Genomic DNA, 17513 nt, shown 5'->3' with positions numbered 1-17513 from the left:
GTCGCGTGTGTATGGCACACCAATTCGTATTTCCATTTTTGGCATGCTATCAACACGCATAATCACTTTTCAGCGTGTTAATGAACGCTGTTGTTATTACTTAATGTTATTACTGTATATAAATATATGACTTACCTCAACCCCGTCCCTAAACCTACCCGCCACTGGGGTTAATGGCATTTATGAGTGTTCCCCTAACATCCTAGGGAAAAAAAAAAGAAAAAAGATAGCTCCCCAGATGTAGATTTAAATTTTTCTTCGTTTCGCTCTGACATTTGACGTCGTGTACAGACACGCGGAATCACTTGGACATTAATGGCGCAGACATACACGCGGATAGCTCAAAATGGGGGGGGGGGGGGGGGGGGGGGCTAACACAGGATCTGAAAATTCTCGGGACAGCAGCATCTCTCTAAAAAACAATCTTAACCATTCTATTTCATCAGAAATAATCTTTAACCACTTAACTGTGGTTACGTTTGCCACTATATTTTTAAAACAATAATATCTTAGTAAATACCTTAAATAATATTGACAAACTATATATCATTTGAAAGCTTACAATCTCTAGTTTCCATATTTGGTGACTGATTTTCAAAATATATTACAGAGGAGCCATAATTTATCAATGTAAAACAAGAATATTTTCATACTCATAAGGCGTGTTCAGACCTTTATTTTAAAATAGCAGTAAACATGAAAAATCATGAAAAAATGGTAGATACCTCAGTTTGTTTTCATGCCAAAAGTTCAAAAGATAGAATCCATTCAATTATTTTGGAAAAAAAAGGTCTGAAAAGTTTAAAATATCAAGAAAAAAATAATAAATTCACCATTTGTGACGTGTCAGCTAGCTATGACTTACATGCGTGTTCTTTGTATGTGTTTCTTAGAGGTTCAATTCATATCAAAATCTGCCAAACTTCGCATGCTACTCCTGAATAGGATCTCTACTTCAGAAATTGTATGAAAATTGTGAAAATAATGGTTCATATCACTCAAAACACGAATGGAAGTGCAGGCGCCCTTATATGGGCAGTAATGGAGTCTGATTGTGCCCTAGTGAAAAAGTTTGGTACTGCGCTCAAACAAAATCTTACTGAAAGTTCATTTTTTGAGATATCCACCTAAAATTTGAAACACAACTTGTTCAGATTTTTGGCTTTGATCTTTCTGCCATTTTAGAGTAGCCCAGGTTTTGAAAATATATATTTTATGTAAAATATGAATAATTAATATTTTTACATTGTACATTTCCATAAACTCAAACTTCTATAACTTTTTTTCTGTTTCACTTTCTTAATTTATTTCACTTCTACAAAAATCTGCCAAATGTCTTCTTTAAAACAAGACCAATCATATATCTATATTCCAAAGCATTCTTAAATTACAACCATTTAAGTTCGAAATGTGCATTTTCATGTCTATTCAAAAAAGGGGGGGTGACAGTTAACAGGTTAAACAGGGCTTTAGTTGTAAAATACTGAACTTGTCCTTTAACTTCATTCCACAAATGCATCTAGAGCTTTATTGCAGGTTTTTCAAGTTCAAAGGGCACTATTAACGGCATTGGGAGCAAGGGAACAAAGGGCGCCAGGCCTGGGATTAACAACCACTGCTATAACTTTGTGTATATAGTCGTGGTCAGAATTATTGGCACCCTTGGTAAATATAAATAAAGAAGCCTGTGAAAAATTAATCAGAATTGTTAATCCTTTTGACCTTTTATCAAAAATAACGTCACAAAAATTTAACCTTTCTTTGAAGAAACACAATTAAAACTAGGGGGAAAATCTCATTATGAAATTAATGATTTTCTCTAATACACATTTTCCACAATTGATAGCACCATTTTATTAAATGCTTTTTGCAACCTCTTTTGCCAAGATAACAGCTCTGAGTCTTCTCTTATAATGCCTGATGAGTTTGGAGAACACCTGGCAAGAGATCAGAGACCATTCCTTCATACAGAATCTCTCAGGATCTTTCATGTTAGTGCTTCTTCATTTTCTATAGGGTTCAGGTCAGGGGATTGAGATAGTCATGACAGAACCACCATTTTGGGCTCAGTGACCAATGTTTTTTGTTTATTTTGGATAATTGTCCTGATGGAAGATCATGGCCAATTATATGATTTCCAGCAGAGGCGGTCAGGTTTTTGATTTTATATCTTTTGTTATTTGCTAGAATAATACTCTAATGAGAGTTAGTTCACATGTAGTTGCAAAGTTACTTATTGTTAGTAGACTGTCTGAAATGAACGATCAAAACAAAGTGTAACCTAAAATTAAAATAATTTTCAATTGGGAGGGTCATTTGCTGACAGAAACTGGTCGGTTCACTTCATGTAAACTGCAGAATACATGTGAACAGAATCATTCTTTACAATGATTTAACTGAACCTTTTTGAAATAGAACAGAATCAAATGTTTGAGTTAATAGTTTATAATAAACATCCTCACCTAAGCTCTTATGGATTCCCTGAAAGACAAAAGAGGATGGATTCATTTATCTGCTCTTTATTGCCTTTTATTTTAAAGGTGTGTCTGTCTCACAGCTCCTGAATGCACCTGGAATGACGGTGTATGGGTAAAACATAGCTTTAACGCATACAGATCATACCAGTCTCTAGAGAGAATAGCTTACCTAAGAGCGAAAGCAAACAGTGTAAGCTAGCTCAAAGGCATAATCATTCAGAGATGCTGTCATTTCATGAATCCTACACTTTTGTAAAACCACTTGGCATTTAGTTTAGCCCTTTAGACTGAATACAGCAAACACCAGAGCAGTGGTCAAGAAAATTTGATGACAAGCTATTTAGAGACTTTCCAAATTACTAGCAGGGGATTGGGTTGTTTCTAGACAGGCAGCTTAATCAATGAGGTAAGTGCATATTTTTGAGATAAAACCTAAAAAAATGCTGCATGGCCACATTGCCACAACAAGGTGGGCATTAATTTTCAATAATTGAGTGGTTGCAGAATTCTGCAGAAACGCTTCAAATTTCCAATATATTCAAAAATCCATCATCCCATGACTGGGCAAAATAAGGCCACAGTTGTTCCAGTGAAGACACGCACCCTTCCAATCCTGTTCTCACATAAGAATTGAGACACCAACAGGGTTAGACAGTCCTGCTCAAATGGTGTAAATCCCACTCCAAGGCTAAAGGTTTACAGGATGGGCAAATTTTCCCCATCTCAGCAGGTTTCCCTCCTGCTTGCAGACATATCTAGTCTTCCAGATGATCATTCGACAGTTTCGGAGGCCTCAGCTTTGTGTTTTTTAAGACAAAAGGACATCATGGACAGATGGCCCACTTCTTTCTAGGCAGACAACATAAGCTCAGAACATAGAGAGGCAGATCCTCAATTCTTACAAAAGCAAGAAATATGAAGATGTAGTAATGGGATTTTTGGTACAGAGCACCTAAGGGGACATGATGATTTGAGAAATAAAACATTTTAAAAGGTAGAAACACTAATAGTGCAATTCTTTTGTGTTCTTTTGTAAAAAAAAACTGTGTTCCCCAAGAAACTCTGCATTCTTTCACAAAATTATAGCGCTTCCCTGAGAAACCTTGCGTTCACTTGTATGAAATGTAGTTTTTTTCCATTTACCTCATATTTTTAGAGATGCACCGAAACAAATTTTCTCTGCCGATACCAATAGCTCATTATTCAGGATGGTATTGGCTGATACTGATAGTTTGATTTTCTTAAGATACAACAATTTAAACTAACTAATGCTGCATACTATTTAGGGACCCTCTCAATTGGTACAACCTATACTATAATATTTCTATACTCACTTGCATATAAGGTAGTTTTCATAAGCACTGCTGTTTTTAAACAATCGACCAATAGATCCCTTTTCAGTTGGTAAACATGGTGACGTTTTTTTGTGGGCGGAGCTTAGGTGAAAGCAGAACGATCCCTCTGGCCGCTTCACTAACGCTAGTTAGCGAGTATTGTTAGCTTGTTTTTAAACAATGACTGGAGAAAATCCGATTTTATCTTAATGTGTAAGGTTTCCAAAAGTTATTTATTATTTTTTATCCTAATGTGTAAGATTTCCAAATGTTATTTTTAACAGACGGAACCAGATTGGCCGACCCGTAGCCGCCTACACGCTCACTCAATGCATGGACGATCAGACAGGATTAACGTTACGTTACTTCGGTTGAGTGGCAGACCTACCTTATAGAGAAACCGATCGTAAAGAGAAACTGAGGGCACATAAATCTTTAGATGCCTGTAACTATGTGGTGAATGGTCTTGTCCAAGACTTGTGTGTACGATCCGCAGTTCTGCCAAGCCAGCGCTGAGACGACGACATATAAAGAGTGACATTACGGTGCGATTTTAATGATGTGAATATTTTCTAGAAATAAAAATTCCAGGTAAAGCATATTCATTTTTCATCAATTCTTGCATCAAACAACACAACAAGATGACATTTAATAATAGTAACAATAATTTAAGCTCCGATAATAATTTTAGCCGAATCTGTGCAGGTTTGTATTGGCCACCTCCAGTTTTTACTTTGTTTTGCCTCCAGTTAGCGCCGTGACGTAACTGTGACGTCGGCACAAAAGGGTCTATAACTGATAGTGAAAATAATTGCTGTTATCAGCCAATATATCGTAGCATCTTTAATTATTTCCCTCACAAAAGTATTGAGAGAATGCAAAAGCATCGAAATATAAGTTTTCCTCCCATCACCATGTCCCTGCTTGATATTTCGGTGATATATAGCGTGGGAATCATCAACATGGGAAGAATTAATGAAGTTAAAAGCAGGACACTTTTATGACCGATTTCATGCATCCTCATTTTAATGAGGATGAATGAAGGCAAAAATCTATCAACCAAATAATATAGATTAATAAAGAAAATCCAGCAATTGCGTGCCACAAATAAGACAAAGTCATCACAATGACATCTGGGACACTGGGACAAAATGTCAAAGGTGAAAGACAGACACACTCTGCGAATTTGCTTAGAGAAAACGCTATTCTCCTGGCAGATTGCAGAAACGGCTGACGCTCACAGGAAGAGCTTCATCCAGATTGGCCTCTGATGACATTGGGGACACTTTGGTTAGCTTTTGCCTGACACAAAATGAAGGTCACCGTTTGCGTCAACAGAATCGGATTGCTGAATGTGTGCTTTGGAGCAGCTAGTGCCCTGCCAATGTGCCACCTGGTCTCTTCATTAACAACTTCATTACGCTGCATTTCATTAGGCAGCATTAAATAAACAGACAATCAATGCATTCCCACCTGAACCTAGATGGATGCTACAAGCCCATGAAATTGCTCAACAAGCCGTAGTTATAAACACTGACTGTGGAGTTGATAATGTGCAAACCTTTTAATCAACTAGTGCGAGTAGGTTGACTGGAAATTGATTAAATGGCCTTCAGGAAGCACTGAATAAGAATTATAAGGCTAATTTGAGGTTCAACTGGCACATTATCAAACACGTAGGAGCAGTAGCTTAGGACATGTTCTTGTGTTTAAAAACAGCAAGAGTGGACAACTGAATGGAACAGAACAAAGGGGTCCCTATGTTTTTTTTTAAATCATTTATTCACTTTTTTATGACTTTCTTCAGACACAAAAAGTGTCCACAATCCATCTCTGTGAGTCCTTATAGTGCAAGTGTAAGGATCCCCCAAAGTTAAAGCTTCAAAAACCACAAAGTAAATATGACAGGAAGCCATTTGATAAATTAAGGTAAAACAAAGGAGTATCCCTTAAAACACACACACACACACACACACACAATGTTAATGGCACAAAATGCTCCAAATACTGTGCAAGTTGTGATGCAACATCAAAAGATGTCTATCCGTGTTTGACTGTACAATAGCTGTGGTTAATTAAAGCTACCACTAATACAAAAAAAGAAAGGCTTTTTAAAAGTTCTCAGTGCCAACAGCTGTCCAGCTCAAGAGTTTCACACAGATAATTTTACTTAACCATTTACTTATACCAAAGGTCATTTAAACTACACTATACAAGTGGAAATTCTCCATCTCAATTCTTGTCATCTTATGTGAGGTTCACTGTATGAGTCCCGCTTATGTCTCATTATTCAGGTTTTGTTTAATAAGGAATATGGGAATTTGGGAAAGACAGTCTTTCTGTCTGAATAAAGCCGACGTGTGCTATCTCCAAGGCCAAACGCCCAAGAAAGACCTTCCACTATTGCAGAGCCACAAACAAAGTAAAACAACTCTTCCTGCATTGGTTTTCCTTTTAATTCTTTAAAGGATCCATCCAGTAAGTGTCCTACATGCTGAGACAGCAAAGATAGGAAGTTTTGTTTAAGAATACCATGTTGTGATTCATCCGTCATGCTTATACTGGAAAAGCGAGTTTTTAAAAGAGCAACACTTCTGACGCCGGTCAGTGGCACACCCTTTAAATTTCTAGAATATAATTAAGAAAAGAAACAAGCCTGGCTTAAGAACTCTGCCAAGTTATGGGGATTGGGGAAACGTATAAACGTTAAATCCTGTTCCTGGAGTTTAGCTCAAACAAACCAGGCTGGAAGTCTCTAGTGATCTGAAGAGTGTTTAATTAGGGTTCAAGCTCAATTCTGCAGGAATGTGGTCCTCCAGGAACAGGATTGGATACCCTTGCTTTAAAATAATAGAAAAATGAAAAGATGAAAATGATCTGGTCACCATAAAGGTTTACAGACTGAAATTCCATGAATGTTATGCAGCGTCACCACACCAAGATGCAATCTGCGGGCTTGGCAAATGATTGAGATGGGAAGATCTGGCTAAGCTAGTTTCACAGGTTGACTTTAACCCGCATTGGGTCACTGCCCTCATTCTTAAACTGGGTTCAGTGATTTAACTGCCCATTGATACAAGGTGAAAAATCCCTCATAAGCTATAATTGCAACATAAGTTATTTAATGGGGGGTTGAAGAGATAAAATAAACACCTTTTAAAAATGCCGCGCTTTTTAATAGTGATGCACCAAATTACTTTTTACTGAAATCTGATTTGAGACCAATATTACTACAAGTTAATATAGGGATACTGGGCAAGATACCTTTGTGACACTGGTTGAGTTTCTATAGCAGGGTCATTTCAAATTACATGCAGCACTTAGCTTTGAGAACTTCTCCATGAGTCACTGATATACAGATTACCATTATCCATTCAGAAGTTACTCAGTAACTCACAACATTTACCCTCCCTAAAGTGTAATAACAATGGAGCCCTCACTGGTCTGATAATACTCCCTCTGTTCATCATCACATTGCCATTTTATATGTCTTTTTAATGCATTTTCATCCTAGGGCGTCATATACTGACGCTTATGACAATGCGTATACATCCAACGCACATGGTAACCTTTAGCGTCAATATAACACACACAGAGTATGGTAGGTTTAGGTCTGGGGTAGGGTTAGACCACTAGGAGGCGCCTTCTACCCCATATATATCTGCGTCTCATATTGACGCTAAAGAGTGCCATGTGCGTTGGATGTCTACGCTTTGGCAAAAGCCTCATTTATGACAGCTTGGGATGAGAACGGGCTGGTCTTTTAGCTTGATGTCCATATCAAAACATATAGCCAAAGTTTCCCCCTCTCCAGTAAATTACTGCATTTTTAACATTGTAATCGACCTGAAATAGATCATTTAAAATAACAAATAATAATAATAATAATTCAAAAACACACAATAACCACTTGTATGCCTATACAATTATAGGTAAAGTAAAAGTGGACAAAAATAATTAGAAATAATCAAGCTGATAAACGGATTGTTTTTGGCTACACAATATGTTTGGCTGGAATTCATTACTTTTAAACACAAACATTAATATGAAATCAACACTGGATTTATGTTCCAGGTCTTATGCTACGTTCACACCGGATGCGAATAGCACGTCAGGCGCGAATGATTTCAATGTTAAGTCAATGCAAAGACTCTGCGGCGCGAATGAGGCGTAGAGCGCGGTGCGGTAGACGTGAATATACGCCTCATTTGCACGTCAAGTTCGTCTGGCGCATTAAGCGCGAATGATTTAGTTAGTGCTATTTGTGCATTCACGCGTTTGACGCGAATTTGTGCCTGCCGCCCGAGTTGAAAAATATGGCGTCAACTTTGGCGTCAATTCACGCCGCGTTAACCAATCAGGCGCCTATCTGCTTGCTCACGTGGTGAAGTATCTGGATGCTTCAATAAATTATTTTGTAATATGACTAAATGCATGGCGGGATTCTTAAATGCACAACAAAGCAAATATTTTATCACTTAAACTTTATTTCAATATACGAGACATGTTAATTTTGTATTGAATGTTATTCATTCCATATCTAGATTATATGAAATAGTATTATGATGTAAAGACAACCAACATACATGTGCATAAGTTCGTGTCTGGACGTGAGAGAGATAAAAAAATAAAATAATCTCAGGACAGGTTAATAACTTTTGAAGGCTGGCTCTATTTATCGTCAAAACAAAAATAAATGACCGCTAGATTAGATGGATGAGGGCGAGGGTGATCCTCGCTCCGATGTGGGATAACAGGCCATCAAACTGGGAGCGGGACAGGCGGAAGTACTGCTGACAGTGGCTGTTATCCAAGCGCAGCTCCTGGAGCGAGCAAATGGTGAAACTCGCAAAACGGTTCGCCTCCGAAGGGTCCGGTGGACACAAATATGGCGACGATGATCCCCACGCCACTGTTCTATCTCTCCAGAGCAAATACAGTGCAGTGAATCTCTCGATGAATGATCAATCAACATAAAAAAGATGCTCGCCAACGGGTTCAATTCTGACGTGCGAGATGCGCGTAAATTTCGCTTCAAACTTTTGATTTTACACGCGTCTGACTGTGAGACGCGTGAATTAACACAAAGTGGTCAAGCATCAAACTAGACGCGGTACACGCGAATTTGACACGCTATTCGCGTCCGGTGTGCACTTAGCATTAATGTCCAAAATGTATACTCTCATAGTTCCTGATTTTTTCACAAAATGTAATCCCTTTCATCTTTACATTATTGAGACTATTATCCAAGAGTTTTTAATAGAGCTCAAGTCATTATGTTAATTTGTTCAGATCAACGAGCTTATTTATCATTTCCATAAATGGTACCGTACCGTACATGAAAATGTGATCTGTAAAATCACCGTAAATAACAGATAAACTTGTGTCATATATCGTTGAAAAGGTCTCCACTAGCAGAATACAACAAGCATATTTATTTCAGTTTAAACACTTTTTATAACTTCAAAAACATTATTAAACCATAATAGATAGCATCTTTATCTTTATTTAGTTTTGCCTGTCTTGAATGATTGCGTAGATCATGGAGTAACGCTACATGCTACTAAAGGTATAGGATTTCCTGTGCTTGTATGGCTTAATTTATAATTTGAAAACTTCCGTAAAAAAAAAAAAAAAAAAGTTTGAAATTACAAAGGGAGCCCATGCCGTAAAATATCACCATTGATTTTAGAATTAACCTGAGCACTCTATTAAAGGGGTGATGAACTGAGAAATCTAATTTTCCTTGAGCTTTTGACATCTAAGAGGTCTTCATATTATAAGAATATCCTGTAAGTTTCGGAACTGAAAATGTCCTTGTTAGTCCAATAAAAGCTTTTATTGACACCAGGCTCAGCAAACGACTCATTTTTCAAAGTGGGGAACTATGACGTCAAAGAGGATAAAACACCACCCCCGCAGAAGAAGATCAACGCCTACTTCAACACGGCCGTTTTAGCCCCGCCCACCGATTCGCGCATTACACGCATGCATAGCTAAATAACATAGATGCCTACCTCGTGATGACATACCGGATTGAGCTACCAAGCAATACCGAATATTGTGCAGTGCCTGGTTGTGGAAGAAGACAGTCGCTGCATAAGCTTCCTCTGGATTCCAATAGGACTGCATGGATAAACTTTATTTTTAATGACGTTCCAGCTGATGAGGTAAAACATCGTCATCTGTTCGCTTCATTTCACTGAGGATTGTTTTGTAAACAAGACTGGATTTGCAGACCGATTAAGAGTAAAGAACGGTGCTGTGCCGTCTATATTGGATCTGACAGGAATGGTGCAACACACGGACTCTGGGTCGAACATGTATGGGCGAATCATTCCATTTGCCATTTTACAACATTAGACGTTTTCAAAACAATTTCCCCCAAGTGCATCAACGGGTGAGTTGAAACTCATTATAATATGCAAAACTGTTATCCACTCACAGCAGTGGGCGTTTACTTCCAAGTCTTCAGTGCGAGACGCCCATAAAAACCGAGCGTTTTTCAGCTAGGCTCAAAACTAGGGTACAAAATAGCCTATTACTTATTGATTTTGATGTTTTTGAATGCAAAAACCAAGCGAACGTCATAAGTTGACCTCAGACAACAATATAATAAAATTTAAAAAGCCAGTTCATGACCCCTTTAGATATTAAACTGACAAAAGTCTAAGTTGACTGACACAGGTGTCACATTGCTGTAGGAGATCTGAGTGAGAAATTGTTGATGACTAAATCCATTAAATCCACTGACAACAGAATCGGAAGAGAATACAATGCTGAATAAAGTCGTAGTTTTTGTTATTTTTGGATCAAAATGTATTTTCGATGCTTCAAAAAATTCTAACTAACCCACTGATGTCACATGGACTACTATGATGATGTCTTTATTTCCTTTCTGGACAAGGACAGTATACCGTAAATACATTTCCAATGGAGGGACAGAAAACTCTCTGAGTAAATCTAAAATAAATTAAACTGGGTTACGAAAATGAACGGAGGTCTTACAGTCTCGGAACTACATGAGGGTGAGTAATTAATGACATAATTCTCATTTTTGGGTGAACTAACCCTTTAGCATGCTTTACATGTATGATAATCATCAGGACACTTGTTACACGGTGATTCACAGGATCTTGATTTTCTTTCGAAATCTGAATTGCAAAAATGTTGCCCACAGAAACCAGTGTTAGAATATGCTAGCAATGTAGCACTCCTTCCTTCCTGTGTGTGTGAAGGCTTCAACTCTTGTTGAAACCACAGAGTTGTGAGCAGTTGTGCAACACAGCTTGGGATCGAACACTGCGATGAAATATGAACCTGTCTCTTAAGATTACCGCAGCACCATCTGTGCATTGGGACGGCCAACGGCTCGACTGATTGATGAGACCCCTTAAGGAGGAAAGAGAGCAGAGGACATCATGCACACACTCTCAAATCCATCCACTCTATATTTGCCTTACACTAGCCAATATCTCTGGCAAATACCTCCACAGGTACCACTTCACACATTTATCACCTTCCTACGGCTGTTAGCCAGTCTGAGGATCCCTGTGGAATCAAGATACACACTCCATCCGAACATATACTGTATGCACTCTACCTAACATCATATTAAATGACACTGCGCCACCCATTAAATCCAGGCCACACACATTGACCCCCAGGGGCTTAACCATGATAAAACTGATTTCATCGATTGGAAAAGATGGCATTGCGACAGGCCTTCCTCTTTAAGATCAAAGTGGACCACCATGTTGTGCACAAGCCATGGAGAGTTTATCAGGGTGGAAATGGCTGAATCTGATGAGAGACTGTAACATTGTAATGACAAATGTGTCAACAGCTTGTAACGAAACTTAAAAACCAAGACCTTCCCTTACTTAGTTGGCTATGAAAGTCTGTGGACTGATTTTTCAGCAAAGGATTCAAGTCATTTTGGCTGAGAAAATTCAAAGGATGTGATGAGATCCTCTCTCCCGTTCAATGACGCATGAAAATTCGTTTTGCTTATGTTCAGGATAATGTTGACAGAGCTATTCTGTACTTTAATGTCAATGAGTCATGCAAAGAAAAGAAAAGGGATTGATTCAAACTATAGTCTCACAGAGCCAGATCTATAGTCTATAGTCTCTAATTATAATCAAACTACCATAACTGTACATTCACACCACCGCCGACTTGAGCGACTTCAAAGAAGCTCTGGCCGCCCTGTCAAGGACGCTTGTCAAAAAGTACGGGGAAGCTTGTTGACGCTTTGGATGCTCTGACGTTGCAGGGAGAATAGAAGTGTCACAACATGAAATGTAATAAACAGAAAACAAAACAAGCAATACATTGAAGAAACTTTTATAATGACAACATTTTTATAATGACAACCGTTTTGGTCACATTTGGTCGGGAAAAAAAATAGTTAGCTATTATTATTATTATTATTATTATTGCGGTAAAATCGGTGTCACCGTGAGCAAATTAATTGCATTCCCGCTTTAAAACGAGGGCTCGTAAATATTTCAAATAAAAGTTGTGCTCATGCGGTCCCTATAAATATAAATAAATGATACGAAACCAGTCGGAAACACAGCAACGCCGATGATTAGCTTCTCTTCCATTTTCTTGGAGCTAATGTTTTGGTAGGAACGAAAGTTTACATTCATGTTTCTCTGGAATAAGCCAGCGCGAAGGACGTCTATATTCCGATTGGTTGCTGGCGTTTTGCCGCTGCTTGCCGCTGAACCGCGTCACAGCTCATTACCATAAAGTTGAGCTTCTTTCAACTTTCTGATTGACACTCAAAACGCCCAAATCGGATTTGATGCTCCTTGCAGCTGAGAAAAGCCAGCTTCCATTGAAAATGAATGACTTCCGGCCGCTTTGGAAGCTCAAGTCGGCGGCGGTGTGAACATACAGTAACTGTGTAATTTTAATGACCTCATCTGTCGACATGATGCCAGTGAATGATAGACCTTGTGTAAACATCCACAAAGCAATGATCAGATGCTTTCTGAACTGCTGTTTTTTAACCGCTGTCATTTTTTGTTGTGTTTATTTTGTTATTGAGAGAAAAGTGTGCAGTAAAAAGGCTATTTACATATTCATCTAAACGTCGCTCTCAGCAGCATGAGCGCAGTTCACTTAACGGCCACCGATGTCACTAATAACTAGGGTTTCTGAATTCTACATATAGCCCCTTTAAATAAAATACTATCGTTTTTTGCATTTCAGTAATGAGAATAAGTTTATCCTTATGCTAATGATATTTGTGCTTAATTGCCACAATAAAAAATAAAAATCTTAATGGACCTAAAAATAGGCATAATTATTTTTTAAGAGCAAAATAAAATGTATTCATTTTGATTTGGGGTGAAAAATGACTTGAGATGCTTCATAAGCATAAGACAGTAGAAGTAAGACCGAAAAACGATACGTTGTCAAACACTGCCTGGTGTTTTAAATGTATCAGTGGTCAACATCATATTTGGTCAATCTATGCTCACACATTACAAGCTTTCTAAACATTGTCAATTGGCATTTATGTTAAATGCAGCAGACTCAAAAATCTAAAGCTAGCCAATTCAACAGGAAGCATTTTCAGATGTCGCTTCAAAAGCACAATAGTGTCTTGTCATCTGAAATCATGGCATTGTTGGGAGTACAACTAAAGCCAGGCTTAACACGCCATTTCATTACAGCTATCAAACAGTCAGCTCATGTGGGTGTTAGGGTGTTGATCACATTGATTTCTTTTTGTAAGCCCTTCTGCAGCACAAGACCATCAGCACATCCAAAATCCATACACCCGACCTACTGCAAAAGCAATTAACACCAGACCTTCACTCAAGGCCGCACTCACATGTGATACTGTTGTTTTATTGATCTGTGGTGATTCAAGTAATTACCACAGGGGTAATTAGTTACATGATCTTCAGTAATAGTGTGAAATCTAAACACTAGCTTACAGTTAAGTACTACATACTAGCAAATAGCAATATAATCATTCACATTAGTTCACCCAAGCTATTTTGGACATTTGCTCCTCTAGATTCATATTACTTACAGAACTTAAAACTAAAGCGTCAGGAAATGATTGATGCCTATAATGCTAATGCTAGTATTAGTTAAATAGCTCTTTGAAATCAAGCCTTCCATTCTGTTCTAAGTGTTATAAACTTCAAGTGATCATCTTAAAACTTCATACCTCAGATTAATGAGCAATACTGTTAAAACCCCACATGAAATGCAGTTCTCCCCTGTGTACATATTTCAAATTGAAACAGTAAGTTGACAGGAAATATTGTGTTGAATAGCTAATACACTTTCATTTATGCCGCAGTCATGAGCCATGATTTATTGCTTGTAATTATAAATCAGAGGCATGTGGCACTTGCATTTATATTTTAGGGGGAGGGGTATTCCACTGAAATTTCATATAGAAAACCGGTTGGGTAATGTTCACACATTTAAATCAGATTTTTGCTAATTAAGAAAGTAGCATGTGTGGGAACACCAATAAGGTTTCGCAGTGACATCATGGGTCCTCCAGCTCTTTATTAAAGGGTTAGTTCACCCAAAAATTATAAGTTAAGTCATTAATTACTCACCCCCATGCTGTACCAACCCCGTAAGAACTTCGTTCGTCTTCGGAACACAAATGAAGATATTTTTGATTAAATTTGAGAGGTGGATCACTGCTACATAGGCTGCCTAAGCAAAGGATCGAAACTCCTCCCTGAGACGAGAGTTCAAGAGATTTCCACGACGCATGCGCGAGAACTGAACTGAAGTAGTTGAGGGAGATCGCAATTCTCGCGCATGCGTCGTGGAAATCTCTTGAACTCTCGCATCAGGCCCAGAAGGAAGAAAAGGAATAGTTGAATAAAGTCGTTACTTTTGTTTGTTTTTTCGCACAAAAAGTAGTCTCGTCGCTTGATAAACTTATCGTTGAGCCACTGTTGTCACATGGAATATTTAAACATTTTCTTCATTGACTTTCAAGTTTCGATCCCTTAGGAGCCTATGTAGCAGTGATCCACCTCTCAAATTTAATCAAAAATATCTTCATTTGTGTTCCAAAGACGAACAAAGGTCTTACGGGGTTGGTACAGCATGGGGGTGAGTAATTAATGAAACACTTAATTGACTTAATTTTCATTTTTGGGTGAACTAACCCTTTAAATAAGTGGGACATTCTCATTCTAGACAGACTTTGATTGAAGAAAAAAATGGACACACCCCCTAGTGCAAGATGAATCATCAGAATTTTTGGTTTGTTTTTCGAAAAAAATGAGCCTGAAATTTCCGCACGCTAACCTCACATTGTGTCAATCACATTTACACACTGCCTCCGAAACCTTCGCCCGAAATATAAAAATTCAGATCGGGTTCGATGCGTTTTCCGCATCCGTAGCAGCCATTTTGACAATTCAGAGCCACCGTACAAGCACACGCCAAAATCCAAAGCTGTTCAGGATCAATTGGTTCACGGAAATTGGTGTTCATTTTTGAATCACTTGGGATAATCCCTTAGCTCCTTCCTTGATAAGGAAGTGGAACTCTCGTTCCTTTCTACGTAATCTCAGGATTGGATGGTGAACCTAATATATCCTCTTTCTTTTTCTCTTTTTAAGAAGAGAGAGGACAACAAAATGATCTTTACGCTTAAAGACTCCATTTTGTATTGTTTTGCACATTTTTTCACAACGGATTAATTAATACGCATCGGACTCGGTGTGCAAGGTATCTGTGCGTGACGAATTTGTAGGATAGCGAATCTGAAAAAACAGATACAAAAACTTAGGACTTCGTGTGCAAGGACCTAAAGACTTAATTGTGTACTTATATGACCTCAAAGCTAAAAGATATGCACTGATAGACACAAAACTTTCCTTGTGGTTTTTAGACAATAATGGTGGCAAAGCAGTTTACTCACCATTGAGTCCGTTGGGGATGCTCCTGTGATGATGTGAAGTGGAAAGATCATCCATCGATCGTCTTATGGTGCCAACCTTGGTTTCTACAGTCTTGTGTAAATGATTAAGATGATGGTCTGGGCTTCCCGCACTTCCACCGCTGGAGGTACTGCTCCCATCACCAACATCTCTCACAGTTCCTGAACCTCCATTTAGGTTGCTCAGACTGGACTGGCTGTCAATAGAACTCCTTGATCCCGCTCCATTCCGGTCTTCATCCAACATGAGAATGATTTCCTTTAGTTCTGAATTCTCCCGAAGAATGTTCTCCTGGTTGACCTCCAGGTCCTTGAGTTTCTGCTGATAGGTGCTCACCTCCTTCCACACGGAGCTCGCCGTATACCTGCCAAACCTCTGCCATTCCCGAGACAGCTTCTTACCTTTCTGCCGATCGTCGTCGAGAAAGCAGCAGAGTTCCCTGAGCTCCTGGTTATCGTCTTGCAGTTTCTGGTTGATATCCTTTAGATTACGGATCTCGTGGAGGTGCACCTGCAGTCTGCGGTTGATGTCCTTCATCATGTTCCCATGTTCCAGCATGAGGCTCATCTTCTCGCCATCAACCCTTCGCAGCCTCTTAATCAAGTCCTCCTTGCTCCATCGGATCAGTTCATCATCAGAGATCTTACTCAGGTCATCGTTAGGACAGTGTTTTGCCATCATGACTCTTACAGAGGAACAGTCTCAGGGTGAAATATTCAACATAGATCTAACATAATGCTGTTTCAATCCCACCAGAAAAGCACAAAATGCATTAAAACCCCAAAAGGATTCATATAATGTTCATGGGAATCCCTTTGAAAAATTGCAAGACTGCATAAACTGATTTATATTCAAACTATCACCTTTATTAACGGCTCACTCACCACTAACTTTGAAATCATGCATAATTTTAAATATTCTAAAATGTACACGATATATAAATCCATGCACGGGCATCGTTTTGAATGAAACGCGGTTTGTTCTCAAGCAAAAAAAAATCCTTTAGGCACGAAATATCTGGGTTTCAAAGGCAATATTTAAAAAATAATAATAACTATAAACACAGCCTTCATTTCAAAGCATGCCTGCATTCACGTTAAGCTTCAGAGCTCAGATCAGAATGGGTTTGTAGTTTAGCTCCTCACGTGTGTCGATGTTCAGCGTCTCTCTCGGGTTCTGCTCTTCCTCTGAACTGGTGTGTGTGGAGAAATGATCCGAGCGGATCTGAGCAGGTTCAGGGATGAGAGGCAAAAAGCAGGATCTGCCCTCTTAAAGAGACAGCGCCTACAAGAAACACAAGGGAGATTATTTTTTTTCTATTTATTAAAGGGAAATAATAAAGGATGGGTCATTATTTTCAAACCATTTTTAAAGACCATTCTATATTTGGTTAGCAGATGTCTCGTGCCTGCCTTTCATTCAAAGAAAGTCAAATAGCCTAACTTACTTTTCCTCTAAAATGTGAAAAATGTAATTGAACAGACAAACCGATAAAAATTAAATGTGATTTGGATAAAAGTGTATAAATATGGGATTACAATCACAAACTACAAAAAAAACCTGGTATAATCACATAAAATCAGATCCAGAACTTTATTTTAAGACATTTTAGATTTTTATCTAGGCTAGCTGTTTGAATTAAAACTATCAAGCTTTAATTTTCTCACAAAATATGTTTTCCTAACTTATCACCCCATCTATTCAACAAATATTTATTATAAGGCACATCTAGCATTCACTTCAATGATTGACTA

The 17513-nt window shown here is 38.3% G+C and overlaps 1 protein-coding gene across 2 annotated transcripts in view; it reads right to left on the bottom strand.

Annotated features, from left to right (window-relative positions):
* Nucleotides 1-16991, bottom strand: part of ccdc85cb (coiled-coil domain containing 85C, b) — a 75734-nt gene extending 58743 nt beyond the window's left edge. For both annotated transcript variants that reach the window (XM_089118463.1, XM_089118464.1), the window contains exon 1: nucleotides 15741-16991. In XM_089118463.1, the coding sequence (XP_088974589.1) occupies nucleotides 15741-16440 (700 nt within the window). In that variant the 5' untranslated portion in view covers nucleotides 16441-16991. The remainder of the gene's footprint in view (nucleotides 1-15740) is intronic.
* Nucleotides 16992-17513: the final 522 nt, after the last annotated feature.

This window comes from Pimephales promelas, chromosome 13, assembly GCF_988280905.1.
Source record: "Pimephales promelas chromosome 13, fPimPro1.hap1.1, whole genome shotgun sequence".
NCBI lineage: Eukaryota > Metazoa > Chordata > Actinopteri > Cypriniformes > Leuciscidae > Pimephales > Pimephales promelas.
Note: the sequence above shows the minus strand (reverse complement) of the source record. Positions and strands in the feature narration are given on the sequence as shown.